At 36.2% G+C, this 14635-nt stretch overlaps 1 protein-coding gene across 9 annotated transcripts in view; it reads right to left on the bottom strand.

The window, feature by feature from the left end:
* Positions 1 to 14635, bottom strand: part of zfhx4 (zinc finger homeobox 4) — a 356463-nt gene that overhangs the window by 47294 nt on the left and 294534 nt on the right. For all 9 annotated transcript variants that reach the window (XM_072571362.1, XM_072571363.1, XM_072571369.1 and 6 more), the window contains one exon: positions 5772 to 5891. In XM_072571362.1, the coding sequence (XP_072427463.1) occupies positions 5772 to 5891 (120 nt within the window). The remainder of the gene's footprint in view (positions 1 to 5771; positions 5892 to 14635) is intronic.

Raw genomic sequence — 14635 nt, forward strand, 5'->3', positions numbered from 1 at the left:
CAATTCTAATCTTGGAAATGAAACTAGGTGTCATGTTACAATAGAATACATCAATATTTGGTTCAAGGTATTTTTATTTGTATTTGTTGTTTGAGGTGCTTGAGTGATTCAAGCCTTTGCAAGTTGATGCAATTATTGAGTTCTACTGAAAAAGGTCCTTCGGGCCATCAGGCCCATGCCAGTCATTGAGCATCTATCTGATTTAGTCCTCTGCCAGCACTTGGCCAACAGTCTTGTACTGTACTAAAAAGGTACTTCAAGGAGTTATCTAACTACATCTTAAACATTTCTGTCTGCACCAGTTTTTCAGGCACTGAGTTCCAGATACCTATGACTCTCTGTGAAAGAAAATGCCTTCCTTAAATCCTCTCAAAACCTCCTAGCCTCTGACCTTACTTCTATGCCCACTGGTTATTGAGTAATGGGAGAGTTTCCCTTATCCACACTTCTCAATTTTGTGCACCTCAATCAGGTCCTCCCTCAGATTTCTCTACTCAGAGGAAAACAAGCCGAGCTCATGTCACTGCAGTCTGGATAGTCGTTAGGACCATGTTCAAAGAAGCAGAGGTGCCTGGATAATTTGTTTGACCAAGTATGCAATTGTCCAACATCGCAGCAATTGTGAAGTGTGTCTAAGTCAAACCAAGTTTTTGATGGGTTTTATGAATAGAAGCTACAAGGTTTTAACGAATCTATTTTAAAAAGTCCAGCCTCACTGTGCCAAGTAAGCTTTTCCCATGCCAAATCTGTGGAATCCTCCTTGGATGGTGGGAGAGGAGGGGTGGGGGTGGGGGGGAGGTGGGGGGAGAGGAAGAGTCGGAAGTACTCTGAAGGGTTGGTGCCTAAGGCAAAAACCATGCAGATTCATTGTTCTCTTCAGGGCACAAGACAGAGAATGAAGTAGGGATTGAAGTTTGGGCATGTTAAGAATACATTCACAGTGGTGGCCATGGGAGAACAATGCAACACTCGAAAACAAATCTTATTTGGTTCCTTCATGGTCCTCTCCCACTACGTATTCTCTCCTTGAAGAGAGGACAAGGAAATGAATGCTGGGCACCCCACTACGATCCATCTTGGCTCATTCAGTCATATTGTGGGCCCCTTTTTCCTGGATTGAGAGAATCAGAGGGATGGAATGAAATGAGAGAGGCTGGCACAGCTCTCAGTGCAGATCAGTCGGGAGAAAAGTGGCCAGGTGTCCTGACCAAGTAGGAAGCACAAACGGCTTCAGTCTGGAGTCTCAGAGCAACTGGGGGAGATACTGCCTGAAACAGACTGGTAGAGCCAGTCCTTGGAGCCAGTAGGGTGCAATGGAAGAGAGTTAGAATGAATGTGAGCAGTAGAGACAAGTTGGTGGCACTTGTCCTTTCAGACAGCAGAAGGTAATTCACCATCTTCCTGCACTGCTATACATTGCTCTGGACCATGGATGGCAATGTCAGACCAAGTCTGATGCCATGGTCTCCAGTGACGGTCCTATCTATCAGGTTGTCTTAGTTGGCCAGCTTTTGGGCAATTCTTCCAACCCTGCAACTGTGAATGGCAGTTCTTGGCTGGCAGTTATTGACCAAGTTCCAAGCTGGGCTTTAGATAAGGCACTGGTGATGGGAATCCCTGAAGATCACAACATTAATGAGTACTTCCTTTGCGGAAAGGCACAAGATAGCATGAGAGGGGTGCCATGGAGGTGTGGTGAGGTGAGCAGCAGAGAATTGCATGAGAAACCCTGCTAGACGCCACACAGAAATCCTGCTTGAAACTCCTTGGATTTGATACTGAGCCAATCTTTGGTAAAATTCAGCACAAGTTACTTTGAAGGCAGCAACAGCATCAGAGGGTACTGTCATAAAAATCTATCCTTTGTTGGATTGAATATGAGCAATGAATTGGCACTAGATAAAACATAAGTAGATATGCATTGTTGATTTTCTATAATATATAAAATGAAAGCACTATTGGATGAATGCACAATAACTTATTTAAATGAAAAGAGAGAGTTGAGCTATTTTAAACAGATACAATGTAAATTCTAATATACATAAATTATCCCTATTACACGTTCTTAGAAAGGCATTCATGACAAGAACTATCATTAGTAGAAAAAAAATCCCACCTATCCTTTTTGTCTGCAGACAAATACTCCTACTTCATAAACGCTATCTTTTGACAAGCAAGTCCTTAAGCAGCACATATTACGTTTATGGCTGACATTTAATTTTTATTAACATTATGTTTAGTACTCAGCTTTAGAGCTTGCTGTCACATTCTTTAACACCAAATTGTTTCTGCTTATGTATATATCCTGACCTCATTTTATTTTCATCTCTAACAATAATGCACTATTCTAAGTAGCTGCCACATGATATTTCTCAGAATGACACAGGTTCTTCATGATCCTGGTTGCTTGGTCAATTACAACAAAACAAAATGCGCCGTGTGATATTTGCACAGTGAGAATCTAGTCTACAAGTCAGGCAATTAACCTGGCTGCTGATTGCTGCTGTCTGAGGAATTTGAATTTCAAGAATAGCCTGACATTGCTTATCTACTTGAAAATAATGTGGCACTATTAACATAAAATCATCTAGTTAGTATACAGTTCCAATTATTGTCTACTGGGTACAAACAAAACACATCCATCTATTATTCCTGTATCCAAATGCCTTCTATCTCTAAATTAATTCTATGACTTGTGTCCAAATCTAAACCATCATTAATGTGTACTATAGTATATATTTGCCTGTAACAAATTGGTACTGAATATTCACAAGCATGCGTAAAAAGCTTCAGTATTACAAACAACCAAATGATGGAACTACAGTAGTTGAAAACCAATGTGATTTATTGCATACACTTAACAGGTTTGTTGCCAAACAGGTAATAAAATCATGAAGTAAACAGTCCACTTTTACATCTAAAAGACAGAATGCAAACACAAAGAGTGCAATTATGGGGGCCAATCAGTAAGACACTCCTGTTCCAAAGAACTGAAGATGCCAGACTATTAGTTACTTAAATTTAAGAAAACTATCACTACTACCTTTGGGGACTACATCTTCAAAAAGACATTAAAATTCACTTATTCATATCATTTTGTAATCTTGGCCACCTTACTTAGAGTCACAAAATTTAGATATAGCTTAATATAAAGTTATATTGACACAACATCCATGTATGAGAGAAGTATACATCCTTGCAATTAATCTTAAAACTGAGAATAAAGTTTTAATATCCAAATACTGAAGCATTATTTTGAATTTTGTAAATGACAACATTTGGAATGGCTTAACCAAAAGTGAGATGTACTCTCAATCAGACATGCTGAATATATTAATTAATTTCACGCAATCACAAATTTATATTTATGGTACTCGCCTTATGCAACAAAAGTGCTTTAATTTAATGCTTTAAATAAGTTTGCGTTTAAAAAAAAATGTAGAGTACTTGTTTGTATGTCACCTGTAATATTATCATTCCATAGAGTTCAGATGCTGACTGCAAAATTATAGACATTTTCTCATCCACCATAATTGTTAATCCACAGCACTCCAGAGATACTACAACTAAACCAGTATTTCAATGTGAAGTTCGATACTAAACCTCTCCTACAGTCCAATGTTTAATTGGTTTCAAACATTTAAATGTCCAACTGTCTGCTGACAGCAACGATACAATGATAAATGCTCACTGCCCATGCTCACCTCCAGCTTCTCTCATTACTATATCGGCATGCGCAACATAAAGTCAACTTTCAAATGTGAAAAAATTTCCTTTCGCAGTTTTTCCCCTGTTTACACCGACATACTTATTCATTTCTTTCCTTCATTTTCAGGTGTTTCTTAAGGTTTAAAAACTCTTTACATCAATTTAGTTCAGAGATTTCGCTGCTACTCCATTTGCTCCTGGATGACAGCTAATTCAGCCTTACATATCTGTAGTTAAATAGAATACAATAACAGATGTAGCATTTTTCTATTATATTTTACATCTCTTGTCATTGATGTGAAATACAGAATTGGAAAAGTAGGTTAACCATTACTGACCCATAGTTCAAATGGCAGCATTTAAATGTCAAACGAAGTCATGCATCATGCCCAAGCCCAAACTTTACTCTGGCATGCCTACAGTTGGATAAGAGTATTTTTTGCAATATTTTTTCAAATACTGAGATGAGCTAGACAGATAAATTGCAAAAATAACGTCCTGAGAAAGGCTTCTCCTTGCTTTAATGTAATATAAATTTAAGGAACTTTTGTCTCATTTCCTTGCGTGTGCATAAATTATTTTTAAATAATAAAAAATAATGTTTGTGAATAAGGAATAATTGCTCAAAAACAATGGCATGTCCTATTGATGATTCTGTCTGAAATTATGAAGGTTAATATACATCTTGTGTATACTGCATTATGAAAACTTAAGCCCTGTCAGAGATACATTACATCAATGTAGTGCAGAATTAATCTGGAGTTAATCCAAATTAATACATGTGCATTGAAAATGCAATTTTGATTATAATTAATCTAAAGCAGTACTAGATTAAAATGCCAATATAAATGAGATATTGGTGAGTTCTGCTTCACCAGATGAAGTCAGTCCAGTACAAGCAGCTTGAATTCTGCTCCTTGATTATTCCAAATGTACCAATTATTGAGACGAACTAATGCAACAACACAGTGATACAAACACTCTAATGCTGGAAAACAAAAATGACAAGGTTTAGCTCCTAACTGGATTCTATTTTATGGAGTTCCACACTGCATAATCTGAAATGATTTTGACATTCGACAAATTAAATTGAAAAAATAAAATCTATTTTTCTGGTGCAATCAATTTGATCAGAAGGGGAGCCAACAACAGTCGTGCCAATATAGTTATCATTTGTAAATGCTTACTGAATATCCCTTTACAATCTTTATGTAAGGCAATGGCATTCCTATTTATTTTTAAAAAGCTGGTATTTATTTTCAAAGTCTAATTTTGAAGCTCATTCCTTTCTGGGTAAAAAGACAGGGAGGTATCTAGCAACAGTAGTTTCTAAACCTTTTTGGATGCTACTGTTTCGTTGCTTGCAACATAATGTAACTGCCTAGCGTGCAGCAAAGATTGAAAATGTAATATCATTCTTGATAGCAGTTTTCTTTTTGATAATAAAGGAATTCAAACAGAAATAAAAAAAGCAAATCATACACCCTTCAATATTTGCCAAACAAAATAAAGAACAGAGCCTGTGATATTTATACCAGATGCTGGTTTTCTGCAAGATGCGATTAAGGCAGTACAATTTCTGCAAAAGGCATTAATTCAGAATTTATTGTTCAGGTAGAGAAGGCTGCTTTGTATTACTAAGGAAAATGACTAAAAAGTAAGTAGGCTGGAAGGCCTCTGGTCAGTGATACTGATATGCCTCACCATAATGGAAAAAATACATGATTGGTATCTAATCCTGAGCTTAAACAAAATTAATATGTCATCAGAGGAATCACAAGTACAGCAAAGATTAATGAAAGGCGCTTAAAATTACAAGCATGCAAACTTATTTGATTAAAAAATAATCTCACTGGCCATTCTGTAATATTCTTCAACTTATCCGCATCTATCCTGTCAGATGGTTATGATTAAAAATAGGTCAGCGTGAGGCTACTGATAGAAATCACATGTAAAACACACATGTGATGAATATAATTGAGACGGGGGAGGGTAACTGTGCAAATAATTTTAAGATCAAAGAAAATTTAATATGGAAAGATGACAAAATCTACAAGTATTACCAGAGTCTTTGTCAGACTTCTTGTTTTCTTTGTTGTCTTTTTCAGTTGTGTCCTTGTTTTCAGAAGCACCAGCTGAAACAGTGGTTTTACCAGGCCCTTCAGAGTCTTCAGTCTGCTCATCTGCAATTAAAAATGTGAGGGAGATTAGGAAAGCAGATTACTAACTGTACAGTATTTGTTTGAGAGAAACATTTACTCAGCTCTATAGCCTGTGCATCACAGAAGGCAAAAGTCAAAATATAGTATGTGCTGCCCAATGCTAATTTCAAAGCTTTTACTCTTTATTGGAAGGTTAAATATTGTCCAAGTAAAATACTATTTATCACTTGCATATGTAAAGAAATGCAGTTAATTGCATGTCTGGATGCAAAATCCAATTAATTTTAAACTTTAGACCCTTTTCTCAGGGGCTATAAAAATATTATAAAACATATCTACATCTGTTGATGTGAAAGTTAAAAAATCAGTAGCTTAATTATGCAGATTTTTCTCAACAGTATATAATTAAATATAGTTAAGCACAACATGTGCCAAATGCCTCAAAATAAAATTGCACTAATTTAGTTTTTGGTCATTTTGTGTTGATAGAAAAATATATGATGCATCTAATTTTTTAAAAAAATGACTGTCTATAGGGGGCACTCCTTTAGATGCAATGTAATATTCTATCAAAGAACCTGCGATTGATAGCCATTTGAAATATTTGCTATAGACCGATTGCATACCTCCATCTATACGCAAATCTATAAAGAAAGGCTAATACCAATTTAAATAGTTATGTATTCTTCCAAGTTGTAATGGTGTTGGATTAATCTGTTTATGCAGTTAGCTGCATGGCTAGGGTTAGGCAGCACTAATCCATGAAATGCCCACTGTTCCTTTTCATCCTGTGATCATTTGTCTCTCACTGTGTTGATGTCACATTTTAATGAATTTTTAGCAGCCTGAGTAATGCCAGATAACCAGGCCTGCAACTCCCACAGCACTGCATGCTGCGTTCACTGCATTGCAAAATAAAAATCATATTTGCTAGTCCCGATAGGAATTAAACAAATTAGGTGATGGAAAGAAAATGGCGCAGTATCCTGTCGGTCAAAGTAAAGGCCTTCACTCATCAGATTCATAAAATCTTAATAACCATAAAAATTGACCTCAAGGAGGTGAACAGGTCCTGAGCACACTGACATACAGTCCCTCAGTCCTTGTTTGATAAGCAATGCTTTTGTTAACTGGCTAAGACAAGTTAACCCCTTATGTTCCATACAATGATCCTATTTTACATTTATGCATGACACATCAGCTCAGAAATAAATATAACATAACATTTTCATTGCAAATGCTACAATGATTGAAGGGGGAGAAATGAGTAGACTCCGAATACTATGTTTTATTGATAGTGTTCTGACAGCAGGGTGAAATATTCCCTGTCACATGCAGCAGCTGGTTGCAAAAATTGCTAGTTTAGCACTAAGATGACTCTTGGGTGACAGCGTTCCGAAATTCTGAAATGCAGAAATAATAAGCCTGAGTGGTGTGCTCAATCAGTGGATTAAAAACATTCTCTGTGTATATCAAATGCTATGTTTGCTTTTACATACCCATACAGATTGTTTAATTTCATTTTTCAATTTGAAAACAATTTATTTGTTATACATATTTGATTTGATATAAATAGGCTTTGCCTTTACACAAAGGCAAGAAATGGAATCATTTTAAACTGATGTGTTCTAATCCATCTCAAGGGTGTGTTAAAAACAGATTGATCTAAATTGATTTGTACCTTGATGTGCACAGATTAACCCGGTTCAGACTGATTAGAATAGGTTTACAAACTCTATTGGACTGTATCTACTCCTCTTATTTGTCTCAATGGTAGTGCTCAGTATTTTCCAATCTTGATTGTTAATCAAAGTAGAGACTCTGCAAGCTCTCTGGTCACAGTAGGTAGACAAAGCTGTATTTGTAAAGGTGGTAGGGGAGCACAGTTTGGGCTGCTGTTCATCTGTGATCATGACCTGAGAGGTCTGTGCTAATGCCAAGTGCACATACAGCTCATACCCAGTGTCGGGCCCTACAACCTTAGAAATCTTGTGAAAGACCTCTCTTTCTCATCCTTGGGAATTTATGCATTGTTCTTTGACTGGATTTACTGACCCATTTTCTGTGGGCGAGGAAATGAAGTGTCACGGAGTGTCCTTACCTTCGGGGGACATGAAATTTTCAAGGCTATCACGGCACACATTAATAAAACATGGTGTGTTAAAAGGCAAATTATGAACCCAGTAAGAGTAACTATCATCTGGGTCTCATCAGTCAGTTTGCTCAGCTCTCTTCTGCCTTTCTGGTATGTGTTTTAAGAGCGAGAGAAATTCCCAGACATGTTCTCCTATACATCATCATGGAGTCTGACCCAGGCCTGACCCTCACAACAGTTTGACTAATCTGAACGTGAACAAAGACTTTATGTCAGCAGCACAGAGCAACTGTGGGATAGACTCTCCCCATCAACTTAATAGCAAACAGCAGTGCTGAGGCTATAACTTAGAGGATTCCAACATGCCACAAACACATAAACCTCCAAGGTAAACTGTTCACCAGATACATATTTTTATCTTGCTACCTTTCGATTTGCTTCAATGCAGCAAAAAGAAAATATTTGTAAAAGCGCAATAGAGACTTACTAGAAACAAGAAGCTGTTTATAGAAATATACACTTTTTAAATCCACAGACACGCAAAGAGTAATTTTTCATTTTGACCCTGACATGTGTGAAATTTAAATTTAGCTTGTAGTGTATTTCCATAATGGAATAAAATCCAAAATAAAGAAAATGCTCTGGTTTACAAACAACAAAACAAATGTTCACAATTTTGACAAACTTACTTTGAAAACAGCCTCAAATTTTCTCTGCACCAACATTTAAATGTGAGATCATATTAAAAATGATCATCAAGTAATATTTCTCTAGTTACAAGGAAAAGACTTAAGTGTATCAAATCAATGGCTGAAGGAGGACATGGCAGTCTATTTGCCTATTACATTTCTCATTATAAAATATGAGATTTCCAAGCCACAGGGTCTAAGCAGAACTTGGTACTTTTTACATGTATTTTATTACACATGGTAGTAAAAACCATTATCCTGCCATCCCATGTGCTGCAGCTGTAGTTTTTTTTAATTACAATCAAAATTAATTAGTAGAAACTCTAGGGTTAGGTGATTTCCAAAGTGAATTCAATGATATTTTTGTAATACATATATCACATTCTCAGTTGTATAGAATACCGTCAGCATATGCTCAGGTAATAATTTATTTTCATTTGCTTCCATCAGGAAAACTAAAATGGTTGTAATTGTAGTTTAATAATGAATTACTTTCATTCCGGAAATGAAATGCAAAGAAAAAGGTGGCTTTGAACAACGGTTCTAGTAAAAAAAATTAAATATTTGTGTTCAATATCATGCTAAAGGTGCAAGTTCATTAAAATTACCATTTGACGAAAACAAGGCGTGAAAAAATCTAGTTCTAATCAATTTAATGCTTCAATATTTATTTTGCATTTGCTGCTTGGATGATAACCACAAATAATGTCTAAAGCTCACTAGATTTAACTGATGAGTCCAAATTTTGTCTTCCTAAAAGTCAGCCCTGCCCCCTCCCCATCATGTCTTTGCCATGAGTCAAGCTTTCTGGTCAAGGTGTCACTGACCAATAGGTCATGAATTCCTGGAAGACAGAGCTGATCCTACTACTCTCAATTTTCTCCTCCCTCCCACAATGAATGGAACACTCTCGCATGCAAATGGACCCACTCAGGGTCAAGAGCAAGAATCTTCTTTTCACCATACAACCTACACAACTTCCTTCGGGAAATCAAGTTCAAACGGCATTTTCAAATTAAAATGGTTCTGAATTCTGACTCTGAATGAACATTCCTGCTCTACTCCCTCTATTCCATTCATTGCTTTTTTTAAGCCAAAGTAACTTTTAACTTATTGACGAACAACAGGTCTACAATGTAAAGCAGAAAATGCAAAACATACTTACATTTTGTGACAACTGTTAAATGAAATAGCTCCCAGTAGTTCTGCTTATAAGAAAATGAATACCCATGGCGTGAAATCCAACACTTCACTTGTAGTGTCTCTGTCTCCAGTCCAGAAATGTGTTTTTATTACTGTTTTCTGTTCTAATTTCAACTCTGAATACCATACCCCAGCGTTAGATCTGAACCATCCAAAGATACAGCTTTGAGGCTCTTTCAAGGATCTGAGAGATCAAACTCTTACTTATGGGCAAGTAATAATGACTTCAGGACAAAAAAAACCTTTGACATACTGATAAAACTATCAAGTTCCATGTGAAAGTTAAAAGCATTGCTATTAGGACATGGATCTTACCTACATTATGGCATGTTCTTTGAAAATGGTGCATTATGTGGATTATAATGGAGTTCTTGCCATAGTGAATGTCTTGCAACAAAACCATGAAATGTGACCTAAAAAACATCGGAACAAATGTTTGCTCGTCTTAGAAAGGATGTAGTTAATTGTGTGAGTGTTTCTTAACAAGAACAGGGTATTCTATATCAATCTAAATGGAGATGCACTATTTATGACAATAAAAATATACTAATCATTTTCAATTTTATTGCAGTCACCCACTGGTGTAGTAGGTTTACTGTGTAATAAACGTAGTATAGATATTTGAAAAAGAAACAAGTTTGAGTCATTGCTTTCTGTTCCACTGGATAAATTAGATTGATTTTGTCGATAAAACGGGTAAGGTGTTGATTTTCTGCAGTTGTATAACATGGAGCTGGTTTAATGTGGAAATTTTTTTAAAATTACCAGAGATGTAACAATGTTGTCAATTAATACCCTTCTGCAATGTCAAAATTCTCTCTCGAGGTCATAGGAGAGTATACGTAACGTCAGGTTTGTAATGATCAATGTGATGGCATCGTTACTGTTAATTTGATATTTCTGGCAGCGTCCAAAATAAATTTGACTCAAGAAATACTTTTCCACCTTTCTGAATGAAAGCCTTGTTATTTACAATTGATGGATGCCAGTGTTGGATTGGGGTGAACAAAGTCAGACCAGCTTATGGTCCAACAGGTTTACTTAATATCACAAGTTTTCAGAGCCCTCCAAAAGCTTGCAATTTTTACAAAACAGTGTGTTGGACTATAACCTGGTGTCACATGACTCCTGACTACTTCCTATTACAGCAGGATGTTATTTTCACAATGTCCAGTTCACAGTTGATTTTTTAGTACAAAATGGGTTTTCCCACGAAAGGATTTTTGATCATTGTGGAAAGAGAACACTGAAAACAACAGGCTCTGGATCCCAAAGATCCACACACTTTGTACGACAAAAGGAAATGCCAGTGTCACATCGTAGCATAATTTTCCATAGTATGCCAAAACTCTTTCCTTGACTTGAATGGAGGACTGTAAACATATATGTAGAGTTGCATGTGGAAAATGACATTACACGTAGGTACAAGTACAATTTGATGTTGGATACATATTTTACATCCTTGTTATAACATATACAAGTCAGCGCTTGATTAAGTTTCATTCAAGATTTGTGGAAGTCATAGAAACCAATATACAACTGTTCATGATATTCAAAGATCAGTAACTCAAATTTATCTTAAAAGATCAGTTAGTTCTTCTAAAACGTGATGGCTGTGTTCATGTGCAACCCCACGTTAAAGAAAAATTGCACTTTAGAAATGACGCTTAAAGTGTTGGCGATGTAATCGCATGACAGCTGACACACGTTTTAAACGTTTGAGCTTTAGAAACAGCATCCCCAATTCGTCAATCGCTTTACAGCGAATTTACAGAGAACGACCTGTGTTTTAAGTTTCCTCATCATTGTATGAACTCTATTTTTACTGTGCAACTGGATGTGCTTTGAACCCGTCAAATTCTTACCTGATGAATTTGTTTATTTTTGTTCGGAACGTTCTAGGGACAAATTTGGGTTAGAAATTCCACCATGTTCTATTTTTAAAACAATTGGTTCATCATTTTTTTGTAGGTTATTCTGCTTATTAGTTTAGCATTAGTATTTAAGTTTAAACTGTAAACAGTGAGCAGTCTCCTGAAAGCTAAACAATTAACCTGAAGTGGTGCAAAGAGGAATTTCTCCTCCCTGAAGTTAGTCCCAAAGTATATAGCAGCAAACCAATTTACTGGCATTGTTGAATTTTTTTCAAACATTGATTTGGTTGTGTACTTGTACAACTCACATCCAACAGTACAATTTCGACATCAACTGAAACCCCATGAAACAAATGGATCTATTTCATCCGTTTCTATCAGAAAATGAAGGATACCTGGCAGTGATTACAAGGTTGGAATCTAATTCTGGGTCAGGCAGCATCATAGGCTCAAGTGGTTTCAAGCAATCATTTAAACTATTCAATTAGATTACAGTGTTGAAATTCCTCCTTTTATTTTCTATTATTTGGAAGTTTATTATTTCAATTTTAATGTTGGAATTGCATTCTGCTTTTGCTTATTGGTTGCATATTGGTGGTGGCTTTCTATATCACTGCCAAGTCTCCGTATGACCATCCTTTGAGCCATACGAAGTTTCACATGGATGGATTAACAAGCACGATGCTTCCTTCTGCTTTATTCCAAAACTGATTACAACAACATCATACATTTAATATACAGTCTTTGATATTGTAAAAGAGTCAGAAGGGACTGCACAGTCATGTTATCAAAATATTATACTAAACCATAGTGTGCACAGATATTACATTCACCAAATGTTCAGCAATTGCTTTAAGTACAGTATCTGGCTAGTTCTATAAAACAAACCAAGCTGTGCAATGATTTTGTCCCACAGGTAAGCCCATTGTTACTTGAGATCAGTTTGATTTTGGCTCTTAGTAATGAACTATTGTAAAACAAATGGCTTGTGAGACATTCGAACGTTGAGTTACAATGTTCTTATGTTTTCTCACCAGAACGTGTTGCTGTGGATTCACAGCTATACTTCACCTTGATTCATTCACTCCACAGGATGTAACATATAATTATTTTGTTACTGATTGGGAAGTTAGTTTTAAGCTGTATTCTGTCTTTTAAGAATGACCACACGAAGATCAAATAAAAAAGCCACCTATAAATAATGTATGAAGAGCTACAGGATGTGTGGCCCATCTCCTGAAACTTTATATTAATTGAAGCAAGCATGGTTCATTCCAAAATGACCAGATCTGCAGGGTGAAGTCACAATGGTAACAGCTGCCTTGCAAATGCAATGCAAACTGATTTTTGGCAGACTGAACTGAATCAAGTAATTATGTTATACTCAGCGTATCCGTCGATACTGTATTCTTATTTTTCACAACACAATGCAGCAGCTGCTTATTCCAGCCAAGCCAACTGATCACATTCATCAACAAATGCCTCAATTTCGTTCAAGGTCACAGCATTAAAGGCAGAAACTACTAATCAGCCACTTTCATGAGAAGCTCATAGATTCCATCCAAACGTGCTGTGTTTCAGTTGAAATACGTACTTGCAATTCAATTGGGTGAAAGCCTCATAACTTGCCCAATTTGAGAGACTGCAGAATTTTGTCATCAGACTTTTTTAAAAATTCAGATTATGAGATGAGAAAGGCAACTTAAATAAGATAGTTGTGATAACTGTGCAGATGTTACACCATTAAATCGAAAGAAACATCAAGCATTGGTTACCGTATATTTGACGCGAGTCATATTACAATATTCACTGTCCAATACCATTATTCAGCAGACGTACTGTTGAATAGATGGATATATTTTCAATCAATTCAAGCAGCACAGGAAGCAGCAGTTGATCTAAAACTGCATGCAGGTTAAAAAAATATGGAAATGGTATCTTAATATTCTGTAAGTGAATATATTGCTTATATTGTTGTTCCTACAACAGGGCAGCTAGCCTGATGGAAACAATTATTAGTGCATTAAAAATAATCAAGATAAAATCCTTTCCATTCTGATATTTTCCTTCTTTTTCCATGTTTATTAAAGGATGATTTTAAACATCTGTCTCTTAATTGTTTCATCTATGTTGAAGCCGAAGGGTAAAAATTTCACACACGCCTTCCAACGTGACCTGTGGTTATACAGAAAACAGTTTTACCAGTCACCATGCAGTTTCCTGTCTAGAACTTCTGAAAGCACGAGAGGCCGGGGTTAATGGCCTTTCCAATCTCTGTGATAAGAATTCATTTTGTTCTATTACCAGCAGTTATCGTGGAGTCTGCTGCATCACTTCAGCAGGGTTCAATCAATGAGAGTACCTAATGAAGTAACCAGCTGTAGCTCTATTTCCCTGGTCAACTCTATCAGACAAATAAGATCTCTCAGACAAATCCCAAGCCCTTCCCTCATAATAGCATCTTCATACACAAAATTTATATGTGTACAAACCACTGGCATTGCCATAATCACTTTAAGCATACAATGTTCACATTGTTTTAGAGATAGGAGGAAAAGAGGGAGGTGAACTTTCAATTACAGCACTGAAGGTGAATTGTGTAACATGGGTTGGAAAGGTGCAAGTAACTTGCTTTACACCAGTGAAAGGTTCAGTGTTTAATTAGCTACAGCAATTTAAAAAACAAACTATTGCATTTATATTTTTGAAAACTGCCAAAGAGTTGCAAAACCATGAGAAAATTCAAGCTGCTTATTAGTTAGTGGTTTAGACTGTAGCATCTATGAAGCTAACAAACTTATCAATTACGCACTTTGCTTCAATAATTATCTTTGTCAGAATGAGGGTTAACTCCATTCGATGTTAATTTCAAAGCTATACGTTCTTCTGACAAATAATAAAGCC

Source organism: Chiloscyllium punctatum, chromosome 5, assembly GCF_047496795.1.
Source record: "Chiloscyllium punctatum isolate Juve2018m chromosome 5, sChiPun1.3, whole genome shotgun sequence".
Taxonomy (NCBI): Eukaryota; Metazoa; Chordata; class Chondrichthyes; order Orectolobiformes; family Hemiscylliidae; genus Chiloscyllium; species Chiloscyllium punctatum.